This window comes from Egretta garzetta, unplaced genomic scaffold (assembly GCF_000687185.1).
Source record: "Egretta garzetta isolate BGI_Z169 unplaced genomic scaffold, ASM68718v1 scaffold659, whole genome shotgun sequence".
NCBI lineage: Eukaryota > Metazoa > Chordata > Aves > Pelecaniformes > Ardeidae > Egretta > Egretta garzetta.
This window is the reverse complement of record NW_009260683.1, coordinates 323413-333927: the sequence shown is the minus strand read 5'-3', so window position 1 is coordinate 333927 and position 10515 is coordinate 323413. Positions and strand designations below refer to the sequence as shown.

General features: G+C 39.7%; 1 protein-coding gene across 3 annotated transcripts in view; it reads left to right on the top strand.

The window, feature by feature from the left end:
• Window positions 1-4327: 4327 nt before the first annotated feature.
• Window positions 4328-10515, top strand: part of KIF2A (kinesin family member 2A) — a 41460-nt gene continuing 35272 nt past the window's right edge. For 2 of the 3 annotated variants that reach the window (XM_009645809.2, XM_009645808.2), the window contains exons 1-5: window positions 4328-4417; window positions 5720-5839; window positions 6270-6324; window positions 8306-8428; window positions 9029-9129. In XM_009645809.2, the coding sequence (XP_009644104.1) occupies window positions 4340-4417; window positions 5720-5839; window positions 6270-6324; window positions 8306-8428; window positions 9029-9129 (477 nt within the window). In that variant the 5' untranslated portion in view covers window positions 4328-4339. The remainder of the gene's footprint in view (window positions 4418-5719; window positions 5840-6269; window positions 6325-8305; window positions 8429-9028; window positions 9130-10515) is intronic. The other variant, XM_009645811.2, reaches the window with a different exon arrangement.

The following is a 10515-nucleotide window of genomic DNA, read 5'->3' as shown; positions in this document are numbered from 1 at the left end:
ACTGCTGTATTCAGCTGTGTACTAGAAAAATATAATGGAATACTGTTTGCAGAGAGCAAGAGGCAATTGTAAAGATGTAAATGTGCTTTCTGGCAGTTCAGTAACATGTAAACTTCTAGTAACACAAAGAATTTTTAGGAACAAATTGTATGGGTACATTGCCAGTTTAAACATTATAGTATACATTTTTTCTGTTTAAGTTGAGAATATTTGGAAGATGGACATAACTTTTATTTTTGTTAATTTTTTTTTATTCCATCCTGACTTCCTTGGCCAGGGAGCGGATGAAGTCTGGCACAGAGATGGAAGACTTATTGTGATTCTTTTGTTACAGCATGCTGGCTTACTGTGTTTGTGAGAGTGTTCAGTATTTTCTGTTCATTCATCAGCCTGCTTTGATCTTCCACTTGTTATGGCAAAGATTAAACCTTTTTTAATTATTACTCATTCTCTGTCAAAAGTAATAGAGCACAGGAGCAGGTAGTAGGACTTGTACGATGGCTCTGTGACTAATACAGTCTCATGGGTTTGAGCTGTGAATGGTGCTTTTCTTCAAAATGTATAAAATTTGGTGACATACTAAAGATTATTATAAGACTGCACATAATGTTTTGCTAAACTTACATTTTTCATATATAATTTTTGTCTTGATTCTGGATTGACAGTTGGGCCAAGCCTTAAAACAGTAGCAGAAGGTTATACCAATATAAGCTTGAGGAATCTTCCAGTCCCACAGTTTTTGTGTCATTGCATCTCAGGGTGCCCTTTGTAGAAGTGGCAGGAGTGGCACTGCTGTGGGAAGACAGCGGCTTCTGTTGCTATTTTACTGATGGACCAGATCAGTAATCGAAACAGTTCTACAATGGGGTGCTCTTGCACAAAATTAAGTCCCTGGAGGTTATGAAATGCAGAAAGATTAATGGAGAGGTGTATGGAGGACCTTGCACAAAGGACACTTGCAAAAAAATGCTTGTCCAAGGAAATAAAGTGCAAGAGCATTGTGCTTGGTGAGTCTGCTTCAGCCCAGCCACCAGTAGAATTCAGGCAGGGTCCCAAGGGCAGGATGCATACCTGTATGGTGTACTTTGGGTGAGGGGAAATAGAGGAGCGCCTGTGTGCCGAGGGGAGGGAACGGCGGTGGTCCCTGCCCACACGTCTCCTGACAGCCCCTTGGTGGGGAATGCAGGCCAGATCATCTCTGCAGAGCATGCAGCTGGAACGCCTGGGAGAATGGTGCTCAGGAAGCACAAATGGAGTGGTTTGTTCAGACAAAATGCAGGTCAGGGAAATAAAAACTAGGGAATGCTAGAGGAAAGGGGCCAAGTGAAGCAAAGGCTTTTTTTTTGTTTTTTAAGTAAAAAATCTACTCTACTTAACATTCTTTAGTGGTGGAATGAATCTTATGCTTTGGGCAAGGACAAGCATGGAGGTCACAAATACATGTGTAACCACAGAATCCTAGGTTGGAAAGGACCTCAGGGATCATCTAGTCCAACCTTTCTAGGCAAGAGCACACTCTAGACAAGATGGCCCAGCACTGTACCCAGCTGAGTCTTAAAAGTGTCCAGTGTGGCAGAGTCAACCCCTTCTCTGGGGAGATTATTCCAATGGTTGACTGCTCTCACTGTGAAAAATTTCCCTCTCATGTCCAATCAGAATGTCCCCAAGAGCAACTTGCGTCCATTCCCCCTTGTCCTCTCCATGTGACTCCTTGTAAAAAGGGAGTCTTCATCTTCTTTGTCGCCACCCCTTAGGTACTGGTACACAGTGATGACATCCCCTCTAAGCCTCCTTTTCTCAAGGCTGAACAAACCCAGTTCTCTCAGCCTGTCCTCATATAGCAGGTTTCCCAGTCCTTTGATCATTGTGGTGGCCCTTCTCTGGACCTCCTCCAGCCTGTCCACATCTTTTTTGTACAGTGGGGACCAGAACTGAACATAGTATTCAGGTGTGGCCTGACAAGCATTGAGTAGAGTGGGATAGTGACTTCTTTATCTCTGCTGGTGATGCCCTTGTTGATGCAACCCAGCATCCTGTTGGCCTTCTTGACCGCAGCAGCACACTGCTCACTCATACTGAGTTTCCTGTCCACCAGGACCCCAGGTCCCTTTCCACAGAGCTGGTCTCCAGCCAGGTGGATCCCAGTCTGTGCTGCACTCCTGGATTGTATTTTCCCGGGAGCAAGACCTTACGCTTGTCTGTGTCAAACTTCATAAGGTTCTTGTTAGCCCACTCTTCCAGCCTACCCAGATCTTCCTGCAGAGTGGCTCTCCCTTCCAGAGTGTCTACTTTCCCACTCAATTTGGTGTTGTCTGCAAAATTCATCAAGCTACACTTGATCCCATTATCCAGATCACTTAGGAAGGTATTGAATAATGCTGGGCCCAATATCGATCCCTGGGGACCCCGCAGTTTGAAAAAGAGCTATTGACCACCACCCTCTGTGTGCCGCCCGTCAGCCGCATGTTGCCGGCAAGGTGAGCACTGCAGATGTGAAAGCATCTGTGCTGCCTGGGGGTGCTGGCTGCTCCCGGTGCTACGTTTTGCCTGAGTTTCAGTTGGTCTTTTCTTCTGCACATTGCGTTAGAGCACATATTTGCTGTTACCTTCCATGACACTTCCCCCTAGTCTCTGTTCTTGCTTAATTTTAATTAGGTGTGAATGCTGAGGCAGCCTTTGCAATGAAGAAATACTAACCTGTTACCTTCCATGACACTTCCCCCTAGTCTCTATTCTTGCTTAATTTTAATTAGGTGTGAATGCAATGAAGAAATACTAAGAGTATACATCTGTTACTTGTGCCGTTAGGTGAGATAATTGGGGGTATAAGTGGAGGTTTTTCTTCCTTTCTGTCCCTCACCAGGCCCTAAGAGGCTTAGACTGTGTAGAAACATTAACTTTGGAAAACTGTCAAATTATGACTGAAATGGCTGAAACAGAAGTTTGAAACAACAAGCAGTGGAGAAAAATGGAATGGATTTGAGGGGGTTGGGAGGTTTAGGAAAGGAGAAGAGAAAAGTGCAAGGTGGAGGAGACCTGGGCCGGAGCAGGTGTGTAAGCACCGCGCTGTGTTTTTGTCGCGGATGGAGTGAGAGGGAGGCAAAAATAATGTGGTTTATTGGTGTAAAACAGTGAGTTAACAAAGTTCAGTGGTAACTGCGACAATAGTTTGAGATTCGATGGCAAGGTACACTTTGTTATTTACTGCACAGAGGACAGGGTCAGACAAAACTGTCAGGGAGACCCTCCCGTTGGGGGAGTCAGAGACGAGGGGGGAGCACACCGCCACAGTTTTGCCCCCGAGTGGCAGTGTATGCACGGACTGCTGTGGGACAGTTGCTCGTGTTCTGGAGCTGCATGGGCCCCATGGGCACTGGGGGGGTGGCTTGGAGTGGGCCAAGTGAGGGATTACATGTTTGTGCTATGGCTTGTTAAAAGAGGGTGTCAGGAGCAGTTGCCTCAGACCCGTGTTCTTTAGAAACCCTAGTACTTGGTACTCTTAGGGCAAAGCACAGACGTGGAATCAGTGTGGGACACGGGTCTTGATCCTTTCTTGTCCATGCGTGGCTACTGTGTTCTTCCAATTGCTCCTCACTAACGTGTGTAGGAAATAGGACATAAAAAAATGGCGGTACACTACCTATTTAAGAAGAAATACCCTTATTCCTACTGGAAGTTTACTGGTTTTATTGTACTTCATGGGGACCTGCTGGCTTTGGGTCTTTCACTGGAGAAGTCAAAGCAACAGCACCTTAACTCCAGCTCAGCAGTCTGTGTTAGCAGATGTTTTTAAAATGATGATTTGTATTATTGTTGCAGGCAATTTAATTTTAGTTGAACTACCATCTGATTGGATGCCCATAAGAAATGGACATCAGAATACAATTTCAGGGGGCTTCACTCCTGTGTTGGGACATGTAATGTTGTGTCAGCCTAGAAGGGGGTCAAACAAGCCTTTGTGGAGAGCACCTCAGGAGATTTCACTGCCCACGGGAGACTCGTGGTACTGGAGTTTTATTCTCTCAGAAGGGAGAGTCTAAATGGTGTGGCTTTCACATGGTGTTTTGTTTACTTACCACTCAGTTTTCTGTTCATTGAGTTTTGCACTTGTACACTGACTGTCTGGTTAGAGCCTCCGCTGGTGGATCAGGTCTGAGCCACTTCACAGTGTGTGGCCAGGAGTCACCTTCTATTTATCACCTTATTTTTTGTTAACTCTGTTCTTCCTGCCTCTCACTGCATGTCTTACTGCAGGGATGAAAATAACTTCTGGAAAATTTTTACACCAGTTAATAAATGTTCATTTGCCATTTGCTTTCTAGGCCGAATTCACCAAGCTATGGTAACATCCCTAAATGAAGATAATGAAAGTGTAACTGTTGAATGGATTGAAAATGGAGATACTAAAGGCAAAGAGGTAAACACAGTTATTTTAGAACTTCTTTCTTTAAAAAATATGTAATATACGTGAATATTATTTTGCAATTTGCACTGGAAACAAAGAGAAAATATAGCTCTTAGTTTATATTGATTCTTTGGTTGCAGACTGTTTTGCATGAGAACTGTTGGACAAATGCTGGTTTCTGTTGTATTAAATTTGACTTCCTGAGCTCTGTGTCATAGCTTTTAAATAGTTCTTTTCATCTATTGATTTTGAACGAGATTACAAAGGCTGACCTTGTTTTCTTTCTTTTACAATTAGAAAAATCAAATTTTTGAGAGGGAGAATGACTTGCAGTTCAGACAGGAAACTAGTGGGAGAGCTAGATTAGAAATCTTTTTGTGTTTGTATTATGGAGGAATTGAACTGCTAGTTTGTTTACTTATTTATTTATTTTTGGCAATAATTTTCCAGCCATGCTTTCCTTGAGAAACTGTGTCTTTGTGTGTAATGCTTTACTATCCCCTGTGCCTTTAAATTTTGGACCACCTTAGCCAGTTTCAGCTGAGATTTGGAGAAACAACTCAGAAATAATTACACCTCACCGGTTTTGTGAAAACACGGAAAAAGAAAAAAGAATTGTGAGAATGTCCTGGTGATCTCATCAGCTGAGCTCATCCCTCTGAACACACAGAATCCATACAGTAGTGAGGTCTTTGAAAGGTCCAGCCAGGGGAAATGGCAGTCTGTAGAGACTAATGCTATTTAAGACTTTTAGGAAGCCAAGTTTCAATAGATCTGAAGCCTGCTATTTTTAGGATCCTGCCCCCTCCCACCCCTCTTACATTTTACGGCATTTTGAATGAGGAACACTTATAAGAAGAAAATAGCATGATAAATTTAACATGGTTTCAACTGCGCTTTTATCTTTTGGGTGGCTGTAATTCATCTGTTTCTTTTGCACTGTCTGGGAAATTTCAAATACTGAGATCTCTTTGTGTTACAGAACGTCTTTCATATTCTGCAGTAATTGTCAAATTACCACAGTAATACTGGGTACTTTCATTTTAATTTAATCACTTTACAAAATTATGAATATCTATGGGTCATTTTTAGTTCATCCCTTTTCTGAAGGGTGTGTTTTCAACTCATATGAAGATCAAAGCTTACACTGTTTTTAGTGAACATAAAATAAGATAATTCAAGTTACAGAATTGACAAATTGTGAGGTAAACCTACTAAATATATTTATTGTGTATTCTCAAACATAACAGGAGAAATGGAGAGGGTGAATATTGTTCTAAGACTCATAAATGCGTTTTATATTCTTTCACACAGATTGACTTGGAGAGCATATTTGCACTTAATCCAGATCTTGCTCCTGATGAAGATATTGAACCTAGTCCAGAGACACCACCACCACCTACTCCATCAGCCAAAATAAACAAAATTGTGAAGGTTAGTAACACCTATGAAACATGTTCATGTTAAACGTGCGGTACTCCTATATGTGTTGTTACATAATCTTGAATCTTTAAAACTTTTGTGCCTGTGGAGCTATTTGATAACTCTGTTCCTTTCTTTTTCCTGTGGTGAATAGGGCTTTCTAAAGATTTTCTAAGAACATGTTTGGCAGACAGGGAGTTGGGGGCTATATAACTAAATATATCTCAAGAAAAAGTACAGAAGAGGTTTTGGAGGTTGTTTTGAAACAGTACGTATAGTTCAAGCAGTCTTCACCCTGGGCTCTTCAGGGAGGTATTTGGCAGAAATAGCCTCTGTTATATTGCTGACATTGTGTTATTTTCATTCACTGGAAAGAAGCAGAGGTGGGGCTGCAGTTTTCAGTAATAAGGTGGTTGAATAACAGAGATTTCTTTCTTTGTAGAGTCGACGAACGGTCGCAGCTGTTAAGAATGACATCCCCGCCAGAGATAACAGAGGTAAATGTTATCTCTTTCCATTTCAGGGAAGTAAAAAATATGGGAACATTTTAACCTCCTGCTCATCCAACATTCCTTAATAGTTCTGCATTTCTAATTCGGTAGGTATGCATATGGCGTGTAAAAAACATGGCACGTCATTCCAAGAATTATTCCTATGTATATTTAGGAATTCATACTGTACGAATAGTATTTATATGCAAGTTTAGGTAATATAGCATTAGGAAAGTTAAGCTGAATGAACGGAAGGTGCAAAAATTTGAAGGTAATTAATTATGCTACATTAAATCATGTGTGGACTTTTCCAAGCTAAAGCATCCTCAATTTACTTCAGCTTAATTGGGCATTTCAATACACACTAAGTAGTGCACTTAAAATTCTTATACTTTCCATTTTTTAGCTTATTTTTTTAACAGTCTGTGTGTAAACATTCATTCAAAGAGTACTTAAGACCTATGGGTTATTTCTCACTCTACTGTTAATAGTGAAAAATCTACAAAAAATGGTGAAATATACCACAGGAGGATAGGTGAAAAGTATGTGTTGGATGAATGCAGAATTTCTCATCTGTAACATGAGAAAGAATAACTCCTGCTTACTGCTTTAATTTTCTCTCCTGCATTAAACTTAACTAACTCGTACTGATGGTGATGATTCTTCTTCCAAACATTGATCTACTGTCATTAATTCAGAGTAGATTCCAGTTTATCTATTTAAACTTGAAAAACAAGTGCGTTTTCATTTCTTTGCAAGTGTTCAGACTCTTGAGGATGATTGGGACCTCATTCTCCCTTCTGCCATTTGCCTCTGGGGGTGTTAAATCAGAAATCTCATAAGGAGAGCATAATTTTTTTCAGGAGAGCATAATTTTTTTCAAACTAATATGGTTTAAATTTGAGACATCTTATTGATGGGCTGTCCTCACATCCATACATGTTGTTGTTTGTAGTAAATGGTCTGTTTATTATGGAATAACTCTGTAACTTGTATGTTAATAGGTCCTATACATCTTGCGATTCACAGTCAGCTTAAGTATTTGTTGTTGGCCTTGTAATTAAGCTTTTCTCAGCGCACAGTCTTGTTGAGTGTAGTGGCTTTGTGCTATAAACTAGATCTCCTATCATATTTGGAATGATCTGGGCATTTGTCTTGTCTATCCTGTTTGATACCTGTTTCCATAGTTGTCTCCATGTTGCCCAGTGAGCTGGCCTTTGTTTAGAATGTCATCTCTAGACTACCAATCAAAGCTGATACCTTCACTTTCACACTTCTTGTAGACTCCATTAGGAAATGGGCCAGCTGAAGCAGAGCTGCTTGAAGCAACTCTTCAAAAACAAATTAAATATTCAGCTCTACCAAAGAGACTTGCAACCTCACCACTCCCACTGCATTCACTGGAAACAGGCATCACTGCATCTTCAGAAATTGGCATCCTTAGCACATATAGAACATAGACATATTGATTTTATCACTTTCAGGGTAGTGTCAAAAAAGTTTGTTTCTTCCACTCACAGACTGAGCTGTGCTTTTCTGCCTTTCATTTGTGTATCTCTGCTCCTCCAGAGATCATAGGCTTAGTGGAGTGGGACCATTTTGTAACATCTAGAGAATGTGAAACAGCAAGGCTTCTTTTCTGACTTGGTTTTTGGGTATAATCATAACATAAATAAAAAACTGGATATCTCCACGTACATGCTTCATTCCGTGTACGTAATAAGTAGTACTAATTCTGTAGTAGAGTATTTAAAAATACGCATGTGCAGCACTGGTACTTAATAATTATGTTATGTTGGTGTATAATGCTAGGAAAAAAGGCTGCATACCAATTAGTAGATTTTCTACATGTATGACTCCCCCTCACCCGCAACAAATTGTGTCTGGAAAGGGGCCTCGTTTTATCTCGTCCTAACAAAGCATTTCAGAATGGGGTGGAAATGTTACTCTTCTGTGTCCAGATGAGCTTTGTGCTTTCCCTTTGCAGTGGTTGGTTCTGCACGCGCGCGACCTACTCAGCTTCCTGAGCAGTCTTCCTCTTCTCAACAGAATGGTACTGTTTCAGATATATCTCCAGTTCAAGCTGCAAAAAAGGAATTTGGACCCCCTTGTATGTAAACCGTGTATCAAGGATTCATTCATTCTGGGCGTTACATGTACATTCTCTTGGATTATGTTGTTGTCCATAAATGACAAATGGTCGACATACGCAGTTGTCTATAGGCTTCCTCGAGAACCTTTTTCAGGCAGCAGTGGCTAAACAAATGTTCACTGCTGTCATAGTTGTGCTAGTATTTGGAATTTGTTTTTCCTTTATCTTTTTTTAACCATGGTGGTGATGTTGGTGTTTTTTTGATTGGTTTTTATTTTATTTTATTTTTTTTTAATTTTCCTGGGCTTTCTTTTAATTCAAACCAAGAGATCACATGTATCTGTCCAAATATTTATTGAGGGTCATTGTCCTGATATTTTTGGTCATGTAATTATTGTTGCATCCCTATGATTTTTTTTCTAGTTAATTTATTTTATAAATTCAAGAAATTAAATTGCTGCAGTTATCCTATATTATTACTGATTTGCTTGAAAAGATAGTTGTTATAAATAAATGCATTCTAATTATTCATAAATTAATAAAATTGAAATGTTACAGTGTAAATACTAAATTCATGCAACACTGAAAATATTTTTAAATTATATGATTTTCTTTAAGCACGTAGAAAATCTAATTGTGTAAAAGAGGTTGAAAAATTGCAAGAGAAACGTGAAAAAAGAAGGTTGCAGCAGCAGGAACTTAGAGAAAAAAGAGCTCAGGTTAGTATTTTTAGCTCAGATGGAAAATGTATGTCAGCAAAAGAAGTTCTTTGCAAAATCACTGTGCTTTTTTCAGTCTTTAATAATCTTGAAATGAAATGTTTTTGTCCTGTGTACAAATTTGATAAATATTTTGGTGCTTGCTTGCATTGCTCTCATAACTATTACTTTAGACAGCTTTTCCCCTCTTTTTCTTCCTACAGAAATAATTGCTTACAATTGCTTATCTTGCCATGTGTTCTTTAAAGATCAAGTACCGATGATAGTTATTTCTTAGGGAAAAAATACTGAAAATAATCAAACTTTTGGCTTTTAGATATGGCTATTATTCCGCAGGAGGTATTGCAACATGATGATAAATTGTTCGTTATGATCTTTCATGCTTTGTAGATCTGTTTGAGGTTCAAGTTTGAACAGTGACTTTTTTTTTTTTCCTTTAAACCTCTCTATGCATTTATAATTTAGCTTTGCATCATGCAAGCTTGGCAGCAAGTTGTTAGAAGCTTGTGTGAAAGAAATGAAGTTGCTAATCCTGGGAGAAAAATTTCTTAGTATTAAATGACTTTCTGTCACAGTGGTGTAAAAGCTTCTGCAAAACCAGTAGCGTAATCTTGTTGGCAGCCCTGTGCGAATGTGTTAGTCTCTCTAAAGAGACACTACCAATCTGCTACTGACATGAGAAGTATCACCACTAAGTAAATAATTCAGGCAATTTACTTCATGGTTTAATGTCATTTCTAAGTTGACCTAAAATCACATATGTTGAATTCATTTTCTCTTAATTCCCATCCATTTACACAAATGCAAAACATTGCTATGCCTTTATGTGTAAGGACCAAATATTTTTTGCTTTATATATTAAAATTCTTGATGTGGCACTACATCTAAAATTTCCTTTTTATCGCTTTTGTGAAGACTCCCTTTGCATCTGAGTCTTAAACTTCTGTATCACAGCATCATAGAATCAAGGAATGATAGATGGTTTGGGTTGGAAGGAATCTTTAAAGGTCATCTAGTCCAACCCCCTGCAATGAGCCGGGACATCTACAACCAGATCAGGTTGCTCAGAGCCCCGTCCAGCCTGGCCTTGAATGTTTCCAGGGATGAGGCATCTACAGCCTCTCTGGGCAACCTGTGTCAGTGTTTCACCACTGTCACAGTAAAGAATTTCTTCCTTCTTTCTTTTTTCTGTATGAGGAAGCTCTGTTTGTCTTGATGACTTCTGTGCTTCGTGTTGCTTTGTGTATTCTGTTGTCGTTGTGAAATGCAGCAATGATTAGCCGAGCACTGTCTTCTAGTGGGCAAGACCTTTAAACAGGGTTCGAAGAATATTAGGCAAACACTTTTTCCATAGTAAGCAATACCCCTTTTTGAATATTAGAAGGA